General features: G+C 43.5%; 1 protein-coding gene across 6 annotated transcripts in view; it reads left to right on the top strand.

Annotated features, from left to right (window-relative positions):
• The window catches only part of LOC143122867 (AP2-associated protein kinase 1-like), a 72,076-nt gene extending 61,959 nt beyond the window's left edge, over positions 1-10,117 (top strand). For all 6 annotated transcript variants that reach the window (XM_076283833.1, XM_076283832.1, XM_076283830.1 and 3 more), the window contains one exon: positions 5,468-10,117. In XM_076283833.1, the coding sequence (XP_076139948.1) occupies positions 5,468-6,360 (893 nt within the window). In that variant the 3' untranslated portion in view covers positions 6,361-10,117. The remainder of the gene's footprint in view (positions 1-5,467) is intronic.
• Positions 10,118-18,169: the final 8,052 nt, after the last annotated feature.

Raw genomic sequence — 18,169 nt, 5'->3', positions numbered from 1 at the left:
GTACAGAACCACTGTTGACATTGCCCTTCCTTGCCCCCTCCCTCCCTCCATAGTATACAAGAGATTATTTAAAAGTATATTTCGTGTAAGATTATTTGTGGAAGTACATGGAGTGGTAGAGATTGAATGTATGAGATGAGTATCAGTAAAAAAAAAAAAGCTAATATATGTATATCATTCTATAATAGCTGTTCAGAGAACTTCTTTATCTTTATCTGTGTTCTGTGTGTGAAGATGTTGAGAATGTAAAGTATCTTCCTCTCTCTTTCTCTCTGGTTTAAACTCATGAAATACCATTGCTTTGCTGGCCAAGACCCAAAAAAAGACAATCCGTACTTTTTGGTCTCTTGAGGCTTCCGTAGGAGCCCACAGCCCCTGTCTTTCAGTGGTTGGGTCCTGCCCAGCTATGTTGGCCAGAGACGGTTATATGTCAGTGGGTGAGCGCTATGTACAGGCTGTGTGTGTCCGCGCTGCAGGCTGCTGAGGCTAGCACACAGATGCTAGCGCACAGATGCTAGCACACAGATGCTAGCCTAGAGTTTTCATGAAGCTTTGCCGCTGTCCTGCTCAACCCCTCTGAGTCTAACTCAGGCATATCAGAGCATGAGCTTGTGTGCTATCTCAGAGAAGTCTACGCCATGATGCATTCGTGTTCAGTGTTCTGATGATTACTGCGTGAGTGTGTGTGCGTGTGTATGTGTGTGTGTGTGCGTATGAGTTACGTATGTACGTAACTCATGCGTGTGTGTGTGTGTCTGTATGCATGAGTTTGTGAGCTTGTGTCTCTCTGATGTTAAGGATTATGTACTGTAGTCCAGGTGGTGAGGTTATATCTGTATCGCCAGTGGCTGTGGTGACAGCTGCTCCTCTAAGATTAAAATAACTGAGCTTACTATGGGCACCTCGACTGGCACCTTTCTGGGCACCTCTACCGTCGGAAAGCACAGGCCCTCCTCTCTCTGGCAGAGTGCCCATCATATCAGGTCTTGAAACAGATCTGTAATGATCTCAGTAACCACCCCTCCTTCATATGACCTTTGCATTGCAGTGGCCAATATACGTTTTCCTTTAAGCTTCTTAGAATTAGCAAAATTCATCAACGTGGCAAAATGAATCCATTAAAGTGGCTATCATGGCTTTAGACTGAAAGCCACATGAGGGGCTGTGTCCATATAGCATTTATTTTCTGGAATAAAAAAGCTGGGGAGTACGTCAGCCCAGCACTTCATTTTAAAAAACACACATGCCTTTCTCTGTCATTTGTATGTGTGTGTGTGTGTGTGGGGGGGGGGGTTACATTTCAGGTATCATATGTTGTGATGACACCAGCGCCTTTTTCAGAGATTTTTAACTAAAAAACTCTTGAGTGACCGTTCAAAAAATGCAGTACACTCTTTAAAAAGGCGCTTTTCTAGGAGTCCACATACGATCTCTTTCAAATGGAAAAAAATGAAAGAAAGAAACTGGCGCTCAGAAAAACAACGCAATATGGTCACGGGCCCTGACATCCTTGACTTGCTTTTAAGTGAGGTCATTTTCCCAAGCACAATCTTATCATTTATGAAATATTCATTGATTGGGGTTTTCCATCTTAAGGTGTCTGCCACCATAGAGCCATTCACTATGTAGATGATTTGATTTTAAATTCCTTGTATAGGCATGACATTTGAAGTTGGTCAGATAGCTTTTAGTTGATACTTTTGACATTGACTTTTCTCTGAAAATCTCTGGAAAATTTGCAACGCTACCTGCATCCATTGATCTCTGTTTGGCCAACCTATGCAATCCCTGTGTTACCACCCTGCCAAACCCCCTCCTTTCCCCTCGATCGTAGAGAGCCATTGTCTGTTGCAGAGGTCTTGCCTGTCGCTGGTTTAGTTACCTGTACATTGTGAAAATCAAAGACCCTTTTCTGGTGTGCTCAGTTGTTTTATTTTGATAGAAAGATAGAGAAGTTTATTTATGACCATGGTCACCCAATGATGCAAACCTACCCAAGGGTCTCTGTAGCAAGTCCCCAAAACAGTTGTTAGAACCTTGATCATTCGATGTACACCTTCTATTTTTGTGAAGAAAAAAGGAGAACCAAGAAATGGGGTTGTTAAATAAAATAAGTGTAATTGTGTGGAGTTTCTTTTTCTTTGATGCAAGTGTGACATTTGTGCATGTGCACACACACATACATACACACACACAAACAAACACTCACAATGTAATGAGGGTATCATCTAGAATAAGAATCAGTAAATCAATATGAGAGACAGAAGCGTTATTCTAACTGCATATCATAGACTGACCTAATAGGTGCAGTATGTAGTTCATCTAGTCATGGCATATAATTGATCAGTAATATACTAGACATTGAGCATGTTTACATGCACCCTAATAATCCTTATCTGATTTCTGGAGTTCATATTATGATTGGGTTCCATCTGTTGTCACGCAACAATGGGCTGATCTGATTCTTTATTCTGAAATATTTGCTGATGCCCATCTAGAGCAGAAATCTAAATTCAGCCATAGTGTGTATTAGAGGTCTGCGCGGGACTGATTTTTCAGTCCCGCGCCTGCCCGCTCCCGCATTAATGTGTCATTTTTAGTCCCGCTAAAGCCCGCATGCAGGAGGGATAACCTATTCAGCTTTTCTTTCTGTCTCACAAAAGGAGCACACACACCTGAGAAAGACTCCAGATGTCAGTTTCTTGGTTCTGAATGTAAGCTAACAACTGAAGTAGGCCTAGCCTGGTGCCCTCTTCCTCTGTCATGCTTTCGATTTCGAGTTTTGACAATGAGCAGCAGGAACAAATTGAACCCACGTAAACGACAATATAGGCTATAGGCCTGCTATCCATCAGTTATGCTTAAACCCCGTTTTTTAATGCTGCCTAACAGAACATCCAGCTAAACTATAGTTATGAACACTACTTTAATCATTTCCATATTTAATTCGGTTTGTCCCGCACCAGCAAACGCACCTCTCTCATCCCGCCCGCTCCCGCAAAGAGCTTTCAGAAGTTGTCCCGCGCCGCACTCTTTTGTGTCGGGACCCGCGGGTCTACAGCGGGAGTGCAAACCTCTAGTGTGTATTGTTTATTTTGCTCATGATATGTCTTTTAATAATACATCAAATAACATAGACCGAAGAAAAAGGTTAAATAGTCCAGTTTTTACTGGAGTGGATCTTTAACAGGGTTCCCACAGATCTTTGAAATCCATGGATGTTTGTTAATTTAAGGGAGAAAATGGGTAGGAGCCATTGAAAGAGCTTGAATGTATATGGTTTGCAGAATAATATAATTTTAGTTCTTTTGTATACATTAGTTAACATTTAACATAAGTAGGTAAGCTGTTTGAATATGTATTTTCCGTTCTATGTGCATCCTTGTTTCACATGCCACTTGCACACTCAAACTCTAGAAAGTAACCACAAAACTGGATGAATGATCAGAGAAAGTAGTGATCGCAAACATCGCAATGCTTTATACCACAGTAGTGATCGCAAACATCGCAATGCTTAATACCACAGTAGTGATCGCAAACATTGCAATGCTTAATACCACAGTAGTGATCGCAAACATTGCAATGCTTTATACCACAGTAGTGATTGCAAACAGTGCAATGCTTTATACCACAGTAGTGATTGCAAACATCGCAATGCTTTATACCACAGTAGTAATCGCAAACATTGCAATGCTTTATACCACAGTAGTGATCGCAAACATTGCAATGCTTTATACCACAGTAGTGATTGCAAACAGTGCAATGCTTTATACCACAGTAGTGATTGCAAACATCGCAATGCTTTATACCACAGTAGTGATCGCAAACATTGCAATGCTTTATACCACAGTAGTGATCGCAGACATTGCAATGCTTTATACCACAGTAGTGATCGCAGACATTGCAATGCTTTATACCACAGTAGTGATCGCAGACATTGCAATGCTTTATACCACAGTAGTGATCGCAGACATTGCAATGCTTTATACACCAGTCAACCACACACCAGCTGCAGCTATTTTAAATCTTCAGCTGACAAGCATTCAATAAACAACTGATTTGTTGAACTGCGTCAACAAACATAATGCTGCATCAATTTGTCTCGTTTGTGATTTGTACCTTTGACCTTTGGTGAACTTTCCTTCTAGATCTGTTGTGTAATCCACATAGGCTGTAATGGCCTGCCACTTAACCTTTGACCTTCGGTGAACTTTACATTTATATCTTTTGTTTAATCCACATAGGCTGTAATGGCCTGCCACTTAACCTTTGACCTTCGGTGAACTTTACATCTAGATCTGTTGTGTAATCCATATAGGCTGTAATGGCCTGCAACTTAACCTTGGCCAAACGCTTAATGGTTTGAGATTAACCGTTTCTCTGCTGGAGATGTCGATACCTAACACTGCTTTCTGTGCTGTCGGGCTCAAGGTAAGACTTGAACTCTTTGTGGTTTCATCACGTCATCCACCTCATTCTTCAAACCAAATCTCCTATTTCCTCTACCTCTGATATAGCTCTCACCTGTCGCTACTGATCCCCTGTAACCACAGTGGCACCCATACAGTCCTTCATGTCTAAACATGTTCCCAACATTGAAAAAGTAGATATGCACACCAAATACAGTAGCTCTTATTACACCGTGTTATTTGCCAGTGACATTTCGAGCCAAAACGTTATCCCTCAGACTTAAGTGAGAAATAAGATGATTTCATGGGAGCTATTTTGTGTCACTCTATCCATTTTTCAATGTTGCTAGATGTTTGTAAACCCAGCACCCATCCGAGTGGACATTGTGATGTCCATGGGTTTTTGTCATTATCTGTTTTGACATGCCCTCAAGCCAACATGTCACACTACTCTTCAAACCACAATCTGAAATGTTACGCCACTCAGTCTTTTCCTCTTCGCTCATCTCACACTGCTCATTTTGTGGCGTGCATTTGCTGTCATTTGTGGCATGCATTTGCTGTCATTTGTGGCATGCATTTGCTGTCATTTGTGGCATGCATTTGCTGTCATTTGTGGCATGCATTTGCTGTCATTTTCTGCAGTTTCTCATCATGGCGCATCAATTTCTCATTGAATATTTGAACATCCGCTAAGCGTGAACGTAACCGTGGGGAGCAGCCCTCACTTTTGACACCTCCATGGTGTACTCTTTGATTTACTTGATTAACATGCACATATATGTCAGTGGTGGTTAAGGAGGATTATTTTTACAGACCTAATATCATAAAGATATAATTTAATCATAAGATCTACCTACATGAGGCTAATGATATGTTTGTGTGTACAGTATGTTCCAGAAATAATTTGCTTTGCACAAAGGTTTCTGTAGAATATGTTCCCTACACCTATTGTCTTGATTAAAGGAGTTTCGTGTGTCCTTTTCAATGGTCCAGGAAGTCACATCTTTCACAGTGTTCCTGCCAGACTGATGTTCTTCTGCTTGGTTCCTCCACAGAACCCCAGCAGGGTGTCAACGGCTACGGTGTGTATGTGGAACCCCAGGCGGGGCCGCTGTTGGAGGCTCTGGCAGACGGCGTCGGGGAGGTGCGAGTAGCCGCTGAGGAGACTGTGGCGGTGCCCCCCCCTGACCAGCCACCACTGCTGCTTCTGCTCCAGGTGCCCCCCCAGCAGTCCAGCGCGTCCTTCACACAGCCCCCCCACCAAGGGCAGATGCAGGACACCCAGTTGCCCTTCGATGATGTGTTCATGGGCGCACCCTTCCGCCCAGGCAACGCAGACGTGTTCAGCAGCGCTCCGTTCCCCCTGTCCCAGACCCACCATAAACCCCCCCAACCCGCTCACGCACCCCTCCCCACTCACGCACCCCTCCAACCCGCTCACGCCCCCCACCCCACTCACGCCCCCCAACCTGCTCACGCCCCCCACCCCACTCACGCACCCCAGCCCGACATTTTCTTGCAGGCACCCTTTGGTAAGAGGACTGGGGTCAATGCCACCTCCACCACCACTACAGTCAACGCCTGTGGGGCGCCCCCTTCTCTCCACCCTTCTCAGCCTGTCCAGCCTCCCCCCCAGACCCACATGCTCACCCCTCACAGGACCCCCGAGCAACCCCCACCTCTGGGTCCTGTGCCGTCCCTGGGCATGGGTGCCCCCGTGCGTCTCCTGCGCTGCTCAGAGGTGCCCCTGCCCCAGCAGCCCGTGGCTGCCCATCGTGTGGTTTCCTCTGTGGGCCAGCAGGCTGCCGTGGGCTCCGTGCCTGTCGGGCCCCTCCACTCCTGGGCGGTGGGCATGGGTATGGGCATGGGTATGGGGGTGCGGGTACCCGTCGTGGACCCATTTGTTGCGGCGCCCTTCCACCCCAGGGGTACACAGGGGAAGCCTTGACCCGCCAAGCTAAAACTTCCTTAGCCTCCCAAACCCCTTAAACACACACACACATGCACGTATGTGTGTACACATACACACAGATTATTCAACCCACAGTTCACTTTGGTGTCCTAAGGGGTATACTAAGTACGAGGTTTAGCCGGGATCACATTAACCAGCGGCAAACGTAACGCAACGCTCAGACCATACTAAGTTTTATCTCGTTCCTAAGCAACACAAACGGTTTGTCAATTGTATACACTGGCGTTGCGCTTTAAAAGATGAACCAAGTTCAACGCTCAGCTTCTTAAACGCTAGCGTTTAGAGATGCACCGATTGCAATTTTTGGGCCGGTTTACAATTTCCGATTTTTCATAGAGTTTCACCTGCCGATACCGATTTTAGCCGATTCCGATTTCATTTCTTCTAACCATTTTCCAGCACACACAAATAGTTATTTTCTATCTTTTCTTTAATAGATTATGTTAATATAGAAATGTAATCAATAATGAAATGGCTGTTAAAAAATGGAACCGGTGATTAGACAGATTCTTCTTCAAGTCGTAACTTCAGCTGCAGTATCAAACTATAATGCCAGTGTAATTATAATGCCATATTCTATGCTATAATGCCAACTAAAGTGTGGGACATTCATTTCACAGACTACTAATATAAATGCACTGTTATGGAACATCCATTTTTTTTTCTCACATCCAATATCCAACTAAAGATATAAGAACAATTTTCATGATACATTTGAACATGCTACCATGGAACATATTTTCATATGCATTGATGAATTTATGGGAGGGCGAGGGAAAAGTGGGAGTAGGCCATCACGCAAACACAGGGGAGGAAAAGTGCTAATAGCGATTAGGTGCTCCACAATATTATGAAAACAGAGCACGTCTGTTTTGCGGTGAAAAACTTAAATACAAATTCCGGTTAAATGCATTACATCACTTAGGCTATAGAAACTTTCAGAGACAGCTGATTCAGTATTCAGAGCATCAGTTTTCTTCATTGTAGGCTACAATGTCAAAAGCAACTTTAACTTTTGTTTGCCTTTCTAATAGGCTATCGTTTGTTCACTGTCACGACATCCACTTCTCAATCTGCTAGGCATAACCCTAGTCTACGTGCAGTAAATAGTTCTAGTATTTTTTTTAAGTGGAGTAGAACTACTAGGGCTACTGTATATCGCTTCTTGTTGACATCTTATTATCATGTAGCCTATGATCGCTAAACTTTGATTCTTTTTAATGTCGCAATCGGTTATCTCCGTTCAGCTGCGCTTGTGGTTCAGCTGTGGGCACGCAATTAGCGGCAGGGATGGGCGGTGATGAGCGATGTTTACATAGCCTATGAAGTGACAGCTTAGTAAATTCCACGCAATATGGCAAAGCACAGCGTTCGCTGCATAGAAAAACTCAATAGCCTATTAGCGCTTTCTGTGTAGCCCTACGTCCAGCCCTGAGTGTTGTCCTGGTTGCTAGCTTCTTCAAACTTTGCAAACTCAGCTGGGTATACATAGTTACAATTGCAGCAGGCGAGTGCATTTGACCGGCATAAAATCGGCATGTCTCAGACTGACCGGCCGGTCACCGGTCATGGCCGATCACGTGAAAATCGTCCGGTTCCGGTCACCAGCCGATCTATCGGTGCATCTCTACTATCGTTACGCCAGCGTTGCCACCGTTCTGCTGCCGAACCATAGAGAACAATTGGAAACCTGCCGCTTGGCGCTGGCTAATGTGATCCCCGCCTTAGTGAATATTGACTGAAAGAAAACTCCTATGACTTTTTTTGTTTGTTTATTTTGTTTTGCAAACAAATCCTTTTTCCTTGCTAGACAGAAATTGAATGTGGAGTAGATTGGCACCAGATCAGGTCTCAATCTGGTCCAGGATCAGCTTGTGTCTAGAGGGAGCTCACTGGAGCCGAGGTGCATTATGGGAAGGAGGGGGGGGGGGTATATGCACCTCTGTACTAGTGCAAACCTTTTACTGTTACTGTTAGGAATACTCACAAAAGACTAATTCATAGTCAGGTGACAAATGCCGCTTCGAAAGAAAAGTAAACACGGTAACACGCCTTGACCACAGCAACACTTCAGAATAAAGGACTTTGAGTTGCTATCCAGTTAGAGTGACAATCATGACAACGTCTGCGCTGTTTCAGAATTGTTGACAAGGTCTGAGACACTTTAGCAGACAAATTTTGTCTCCTTTTACGCCAAATTACTCTAAATTGGCCTTAAGGGCTTGTGCGTAAATTAGCATGACCTGGCACAGTACTATTCAGACTGGCATGACCTGGCACACGGCATGCCAGGCACAAATCATAGCTCAACCATTTCACACTAATCTCGCCATGTCAGTGTTGCGCCTTGAAAAGGGAATCGGAGATCATGGATTATCGGATGACTCTTCACTCCCCTCACACATGCTGGGCAGATTCCACACACACACACACACACACACACACACACACACTTGTTTAGTTCTCAGTCCCTGTGTGTGAAGTGTGGGGATCTCTCAACTTGCGTCCGTCTCAGAGAGACCTGAACCCATTTCCTCTGGACTGTTTTTTTTTTTATTATTATTATTATTATTTTGATATCAGACTACCTCGAGTGTCTGACGAGATGTCAGATGTTATAGCCTTTAGGAAAAGCTGTCAGCACTTTATCTTCAGCCCACATCTCCGTCTTGGTGTTCCCTAAAACAACCCTTCTGCAGGGGCAGGAGCAGCGCTCGACGTGGAGCATCCCCTCTCTTCTCCTCTCCCCTCCCAGCCCTCAGTATGTGTGAATGTTAAGATGCCCAGCGCCACATACTCTGTGTCCTTTAGGACCATGAGTATAGCTGTATAGTCCTTCTATTATTCTGCCCTTGTATCCTCTGCAGTATTAAAAGTGGCACACGTGTACATGTGTCCGGGGAAGGAATAGGTCGCTCTTGGCAAACCCAGTCGAGACGTCAGGCCATGTATGTTAACCTCTTGTGTGTAACGGTAGTGTAGTGTTTTTCTCATGAGATTGTAAGGAAGTGATCTGCTCTGGTCTGCTCTCTTTAACCCCGAGGCCAGTGCAGACAGATAGGACCCTCAATCAGTTGCTGTTTGGAAAATGTACTGTATGTTAACACACACACATTTAAACACACACACACTCTCTCTCAAACATGTACATATATGCACAGGCACACACACACACACACACACGCACCCTCAGCCTGATGAGCTGATGATCCTGAAGACGTGTCCAAGCATCCCTTAACACAATCAGTTGAGAGGTGCGTGCGTGCGTGCGAGCGTCTCTATCCGTCGCAAGCACATTGCATCTGTGAGGTGTCTCGCTATCGCTAAGAAGTGCCCGCATGGCTGCATAGTTTCAGTTAGAAAAGGTGTGACCACGACACGTGAGACTGGAAAACTGACAACAACTGTGGCATTTTTAAACGGATATGAAGAAGCAGTGAATCTTCTAGCCAGTGCCGTGCACATTCCATGAGATGCCACCACCCCCCACTCCCTGCGCATTCATCAGGATCGTCGCAGCAGGTGGCGTTTGCCGAAGGAAAGGGCATCAGTGTGTCCTGACAATGTGAAGCCACGCGAGTCCTTGGTCGACTGGCCGGCTTGGCCAGGCATTTTTTACTTAAGGAGTCATGCCTCTCATAGGAGCCCCATGGAGTCATGCCTCTCATAGGAGCCCCATGGTGTCATCGCCTCTGACATTCTACCCGTGTTTATGGTTGTATTCAGTGCTTTATTAAAGAAAGACTTTTTTTGGTATTATCTTGTGTGCGTCCCATTACTCAGTTGTTCATTACTTGTGTGTGTGTGTTTTTTTTTTTTTTTTTGGTAAATATCGATGTGTGGATGTGCATGCATGTACTGTGTGTGTGAGTGACTGAGAGTGCAGCCTAGCCTAGCAGAATTACTTGGCTATGGAATCCCAAATCTTTTTGCCTCGGATGAGAGCATGCACAAACTTTATAGTACCAGCCAATTCAGTAGGCTAACTCAAGACTTCAAGGCCATCATATACAAGGTTTTTAAGCAACAAACAAAATACTAACATAACTGTGAAGTGGTTCGTTTTTTCATGGTTTATTTTTCCAAAAGCATCCTCTCCCCATGTGTCTATTGTATTTAGGCCTACGTAAGGAGCTTGGGTTATTGGGTTATTTTCATTTTCTCTAGGCATATTTATGCTCAACAAATATCGGGCTCAGCAGTGAGGTCATGAGAAGGCTATCAATGAACAGAAAGATAGATGGATAGATAGATAGATACTTTATTGATCCCCAAGGGGAAATTCAAGGTCTGAGTAGCATACAGACATCACACACAACATTCGCTAACAGGAGAAAAAGTAATAAAAGTATATAATATAAAAAACACAACTAAGCAATAAGGACAGTAGAAGATAAAGAATATACTAAAATACAAATTATACTAAATAACACTAAATATAAATCAAGTATCCACATAGTGTGCTTAGGGGTGATTAAGCATGAGGCGCTTGCAATGACTGAGGCAGGGACTGAGCCTGTGAGTCTCTGCATAGTGAGGTAAGGTGCTTTGTGAGAGTGAGTGTCATGGTGATGGTGCAAATGAGTATCGGCAGAGAATGTCTAATAAGGGGAGAACTGCCACTCTCGGAAAACTTCCGGTTTCTGAACTGGTTGCAGTTACTTCTGTGGTTCCACATGAGGGCGCTCGTCCACGAGTGCAGAATGAATGGAGGTCTATGGAGCTGTACTCCTCAAAATCCACTTTTCTCGGGATTTATTTTTTTCCCAAGTAATTTGAATATTGTATTCGAAAGGGGAGGTAAAGAAAATACACTTGGTTGAGTATTGTATTTTTTAAAGTCACTTAATTGTTCTAAAAAGCCTTTCAAATGTGTCAATGACATCATTCATTAGCATAATGCTAGGGTGTTATGGGCAACAACGACCCAACCTGTAAGAAATCAAAAGCATAAGCACTCGTTCTTTCAACTTTTGACCTATAAGGGACTGTACGATATTTACCGGGGGGGGGGGGGAGGGGAGGGCCTAAGAGAATTTTTTTGGCCTGGGGGGAGGGCCGAGAGAAATTATTTTTTCCTGATCCATGATATTTTTTTTCCCTGATCAATGATCCGTTTTCGATATTTTAAAAGGTTTGTAGGCCAAAACATGATTCACGTCTCTTTGACAGAGTGGGCGAGTCCAAAAAGTCGCAACCCTACCTGAATCTCCCACAACTCCCCTCGTAAGCTTGCAGGTCACCCGCGGTTATGAGTCATAAACAAAATATTTTAATGATATTCGGGTCATTTGCGGGCGGGTAAAATTAATTAAATATATATTTTCTACAAATAGGCCTACTTAAAATATCACGAGAAGGCTAGCATCAATACAGTAAAGCATAAATACAGTAAAGTCAACAGTAAAGAAGCTGAAGACGCGAGTTAAAATAATAAAGACACCCCTTCAGGAAAAGCGATATAGGCTATGGGAAATATTGGGAAAAGTTCTTAAAGAAGATGACAGTAGTACAAGTTATGGTCTATGTAGGCCTTCTTGCGAAGCCATTTAAAAGTAGGACAGCCGAAACGGGCAGCCTGCAGGAATAAATGTTATGGCAGACTACACAGCCATATATCTACCGTATAGGTTCGCGCATGCATAAAAGTTACCTTAGTTCGTTGTGTTTGTGACTTTAAACAGTGGATGTGCTTTAGTAAAGCTTTGTGCTTCATTCAGCATTTTAAACCAGTTTTTACGCTAACGTGTTGACCAGCAATGTATCTCTCTTGCCTCCCCATTTCTGTTTTCGAAAGAAAGATGTATGTCCATGGCCAAATCTTATCCTAGTGTTCTAATCCTTGGTGGTTGCGTGCGTGCTTGCGCTCTTATTCTCATTCTCTCTCCTGCGCAAACATTATGTCCTGCATAAATTTTTGCAAATAAATTAGTTTGTTTTACAGAAATGGACTACTGTCACACTGCATGCAGGCTATAACCAAAAGCACACATTTTGTAAACTAGATGTACCGCATAGCGGTACAAAATATGACCGCCGCTCAGTCCTGTACAGCTGTTCCGCGAAAATAAATCACACTTCAATTTGTCTCCATATTTTACTCCTTCCCCCACTCTTGAAACTTTTGTGTATGCTTGTTTGGCATGCCTGAGTGTGTGTGTGCGGCTGCACAGAAAGTAGCCTACTGGTGCTGAAAAGTTGAATAGATTGTAGAATAGCCAAAGATGTAGCATTGTTATAAAACCTTTAAAATCTCTAAACAATCACAAGTAGGGCAGTTCATCCATTGCAACTGATTGATGAAAGGTCATTTACACCTGTAGGCTACATTGTATTTGGGAAAAGCAAAAGGTATCAGCATAATGTTATTTATGTATTTATTTGTTTGTTTGTTTGTTTATGAACAAAAACATCTCTGTCAGTTCCATGCCGTTTTCAACAGCTATCAAAAACAAAGGTCATTTTTGGATGGATGGATTTTTTGTGAATGTTTCTTCTTCTACATAAGATTTTAGTCATCTTTAGTTCATGTAATACTTCATTGTCAATGCACAAATTAAGTAACAGTAGTCTGAAACGTTATTGTTAATGCACAAATTAAGTAACATGTAACCAGTGGTGCAAATAACTGACATGTCCAAATGGGCCTTGATGAAATGCGTCGCTAGACTGTCCATACAGATTTTAACGGGCCAAAGTTGCATTGTGTAACTGAGGTCCATGGCTAGTCTGGCTTTCACCAGACCAAGCTCAATCTTTTAAGAAATCAAAAAATAAATAGCGGGCAGATCAGGCTGGGTTCACCTGGCACCCGATATTGTTTTATTTTCCGATTGAGATATCCACACTCTGGCTATTCTAAATACAAAAATGCATCAGGGAGTTATGACAAAACTGTAACAAACTAGATCCTAATAGAAAGCTGTTAGCTTCCCTAAGCTACAGGTAGGCTTATAAGGTAGGCCTATTTACAACATAAATTGTCAATAGGCTATGCTGGTGACACAAATAAAATCTCCTTTGGAAACCAATGGCTTACGCCTTACAGTATCAAGCGGACTTAAACTGCCATATTGTGGCGAAAAGTTGTAATAAAATTCATGCAGCTCCATGAGTTAAGGAAAGCGCGAATGAAGTAGCCACTTCTAAATGGGACCCACTACACAGTAGCTTAAGGTGTGTTGCTAAAGCAACCATAATGAAATGAAGGTGTCATTGTTTGGATACTTCACACACACGTGCTTTTTAATTTCACAGACTACAACTACCAAGCTGGAATCAAAGCACATCGATTCCCCTCTCACACACCCTGCACGCACAGGCGTCTTAGTCTCACGCATGTATAGGCAAAACTGTATCAGTAACGTTGGTAAATCTTCCATTGCACAGAATGATTTTTGTAGCACGTGCAACAAATGACAGTCGAAAGATACAATTACAGTGCTGCTATCAATTTGCTTGGTAGGCTATATCCGCATTTCTAGTTTTCTACAAATGCAATCAATCAAATTGGCCTCCATCACTCAACCAACGCTAACGGTAACATTACCTAGGTCCTTATTGATATTATAAGATTAACGTACCTGCAGTAAAAACCAAGCATGTCCAATAAACATCCTCAGATTTATGTCGGCTTCAAGAAGAAATGGGAATTACATTTCATGTGAACATCATCCTATCCTTATTAGACGTTCTCCGAGTTTACCAGATGTGTTTTGACATGGGTAGGTCAAAAGGGCAAGCCGCATAATAGATTTGAAACATTTAACATTAAAAATTGTATAAAATCAAAGAGTAGGTTTTAGGGAAAAAGAAGCTTTGTGTACTAGAAAGGGCAGTAAGGCGAGTTCAGGAGATGTGTTTTAGTATGGGTAAGTCAAAAGGTGAAGCCGCATAATAGATTGAAATCTTTTATCAGCATAAAAAATTCATAAAATCAAAACATGGGTTTTTGGACAAAAGAAGCTTTGTGTAATATAGGCAGGCCTTGTTTAAACACATTAAAGTTGGTTTGACACAAACTCGACCCTCGTAGTCAGTGCTAAATAGATTTTTCGAATGTGTCGAATATCCAACGTCCAATATAAAACCAACTTTACCACGGTGTAGGAAGCGTCCATTGTTTTTTTCAACCCACTTTTAACTTCCAACAAAATTACGTCTCACTGCAACGATGCGCCATCTAGTGGACAAACGACTACTTATCGCCAATACTGGAAATGCAGCCATGATGATGGTGATGAATAATTATTATGGCTTTCTTTTAATCCTACTGAATTTGTAATTATGTATCGGCCGTTCTAATAACGATAGTATGTGGGTGCCTGTGTGTGTGTGCATGTGTATATGTGTGCACCGCCATCTACAGGCCAATGAGTGTACAGTCACTAAATGTACACATAACCTAATTTTTTTAAGACGCCCCCATGGATGAAATTCTACTAAACTTGGCATACCCCCAGAGAATGCCAGGTCAATCATACACATAAAATTTGGTGCAGTTCTGAACATCTTAACTGAAGATAGGGGCAATTAAAGCAGAATAATATTGCATTTTCATTTTTTACCGGGGGGGGTGCAAATCACAAATGAGTGATTATGGGCCAGGTTGATGTGGGCCCTTGAGACCAACATACCATAAAAGATTCTTCATCCTCAGTGCCACGGTTCAGGTAGTTATTTAGGAAAAACTGCTTTTTTTGCGGTTCGGGGGGCCCAGCACTGGGGTGGAGTGGCCCCCGGGGACGAAACAACATTTTTGCCGTAAAAGTCTAGTGGGGCTACATACCCACCAAATTTCATGTGCCCCGGTGGTTCGGTGGCCCGGGTATCGTTGACCAAAAATTTAGGAAGTAGATGACGAAAAAAAAAAAAAAAAAAAAAAAAAAAAAAACTTTGACAATCCCTATATGACCGCTTCGCTAGCGGCGGTCATAATAAGAGGGTCGGATCGCGGGTCGGGTATAATTAAAGGAAAATTCCGGTTGCACAGTTTTGAAAACGAATTATAAGGTTTGTTTTAGGACATGTTTGAGTAGCCTACTACAGTATGCCCATTGCCAGCCACCATGAGAAGTGAAAAGGCGATTCAAAACGAGTCAGAAAAGTCGAGACAGGACCAATAGTCAAAATCTCGGTTCATCCAAAACAAACCAGAAAAGGGCCTTAAAGTGCTAAAAACCGGAATTTTCCTTTAATATTCGCGGTATGAGTTGTGTCGGGTTAATTAAAATATCGGGCAACTGCGGGCCGCTTGTGACCAAACCCGCGCAACACTGGTAGCCTACCCGTGTGTGTAGGCCTAGCCTATGTGTGCTTATGACATTTGCTGGCCGTTTTAACCTTGTAAATGTCACGCAGCACACTACACTACACACAGCACACTACACAGCACACAGGAGATGTTCCGCCTGCAGGAGATCATCAGCAGACTCCAGGGAGAGGTGTACTATGCAGCACACTACACCACGCAGCACACTACACTACACTACGCAGCACACTACACTACACACAGCACACAGGAGATGTTCCGCCTGCAGGAGATCATCAGCAGACTCCAGGGAGAGGTGTACTACGCAGCACACCACGCAGCACACTTCTATAGACCCTTTCAAGAGAGTTCCATTATCAGCATCATAGTTGGCCCCCACAAGGCTTCCGTTTTAACATTCCATATGTTATCTTAATGCAGAGGAAGTAGATTGGGAACCAAATAGAACGTTCAAGCATTGTTTTTGTTTTTATTGTTGAAAGGGTCTATAGGCCTCCTCTCTTCATCCTCATCGCCCTCTTACCCCAGCTCCTTCCCCTCGCTTATTCTCTTTAAACTTTCCATTTGATCAGCATTTGTTTTCCTTATCCTGTGTGTGTGTGCGTGCATGCGTGTGTGTGTGTGCGTTTGTGTGTGCGTGCATTTGTGCGTGCGTGTGTGCGTGCGTGCGTTTGTGCGTGTGTGCGCGTGTGTGCGTGCGTGCGTGTGTGCGTGCGTGCCTGTGTGCGTGCGTTTGTGTGTGCGTGCGTGCGTGTGTGCGTGCGTGCCTGCGTGCGTGCGTGTGTATGTGCTAGGTCTCTGGTAAGCTGAGTGATAAGGAGCAGAGTCTGGAGGATGAGATCCAGCTGCAGTGTAAGCAGGCCGAGCGCCACGTGGAGGACCTGCAGATGGAGCTGCACACCACCAAGCAGGCCAAGAGCATACAGATGCACACACACACACACATTGGAATGATGTCTGTGTTTGTTAATATTGCACAATGTGTCCACATACTGTTTGTGTGTGTGTGTGTGTGTGTGTGTGTGTGTGTGTGTGTGTGATAGATTTCTCATATGTTATGAAGACACACAGAACATTTTGCAGCTGACCCTTAGGGAGAATTATCTCAACACGGATATTGTTTTCCATTCATTCCTGACATTCCTCCTCACCAAGTGGGTGTGTGTGTGCGTGTGTGTGTGTGTGCTTGTGTATTGTTAGATATTGTTTTCCATTCATTTCTGACAATCCTCCTCACCAAGTGTGTGTGTTTGTGTGTGTGTGTGTGTGTGTGTGTGTGTGTTTTTTTAAAGGTTTACCTCTAACTCACTCTTGATTTTATGTGTTCAAGTAAACGATTGACTACTGGCCTTGACCGTGTGTGTGCGTGTGTGTGTGTCCAGATGACTCAGCGTATGCGCTCCCTGAAGCGGCAGCTGGATGAGGTGGAGGAGGAGGCTGCCCGTAAGGATGCCCAGCTCTGGCACACGCAGAGGGAGCTGGCCGAGGAGAGGGAGTCCAGCCAGAGGCTCCAGAGGCAGCTGCTGGACCAGCACCTACAGCTCAAGTGGAAAATGGAAATAAAAAACATGAGGGTCTTTCACAGACTTGCAGACCATACTGCAGGGCAGGCTGCCTCTTTATCATGAACTATGTGCCAGTGTTTTCACCAAAGATCCTTGATCCTCCGCTTTAACCTGTCTCTCTGTTTTCACCATGTGCATTTGATATATGAAGCTGCACATACCAGCAATCAGTGGACCTGAATGGATGCATGGAGGTAAATGCTTTGGGAAAAAAACAATAATAAGACAATCAAGATGACTTCCTCTTTTAGTTTGAATTGATTTGTAGAGCCAAACCAGACATGAGTCATGAGAGTAGTCTGAGGGAAATGAGAGTGTCCTCTCCCACAGCACGGTTTGTGTCACAGTCAGGATGTAGGGTTAATGCACCAAGGACACACGGCCTTAGTGATGAATGGGGTCACATCTCTTTCCTTTTACAACAAGATGTAACGATGAGTGACTTTGAGTCCCCTCTTTATCTCTTCGTCTAGGTATTTCAACTCATACTCAAAACCCTTGAATGTACCATTGATCAGTTGTATCAGAATGTACCATTGAACAGTACAAGCCACCACCGAGGACTTAGGCTCTATTGAGTCCTTGTTCATTGGGGTGTATGGGGTCCCTGTAATGTCCAGGTAAGTGACCCGTCACACTGACGTCCAGCACTATTCTAGTCTTCCAGCAGAACATCCTAACAGAACAGTCCATGTTGAACGGTATTGATCAACAGAGGGGTACAAAAGACTTCCCAAGTCATTAGGTACACCGTAGAAGACAATCATAAATAAAGAGGAAAATGGCACAACAGTGACATTTCCTAGAACAAAATGCCTTGTTCTTTAATGGGAGGACAGGAAGAGAAAACTGGAGAGAGGAGGAGGGATTCAAATGTATATAAAGCAGTATAAATAAGAAGTTCACATTGGCATTGGTCCAACACCATAACAAGAACATACAAGTCCAT

The sequence above is a fragment of the Alosa pseudoharengus genome, unplaced genomic scaffold (assembly GCF_046254945.1).
Source record: "Alosa pseudoharengus isolate Yale_2024_CS ecotype anadromous, Long Island Sound unplaced genomic scaffold, YU_APseudo_1.1 YU_APseudo_1.1_scf_14, whole genome shotgun sequence".
Taxonomy (NCBI): Eukaryota; Metazoa; Chordata; class Actinopteri; order Clupeiformes; family Clupeidae; genus Alosa; species Alosa pseudoharengus.
Note: the sequence above shows the minus strand (reverse complement) of the source record. Positions and strands in the feature narration are given on the sequence as shown.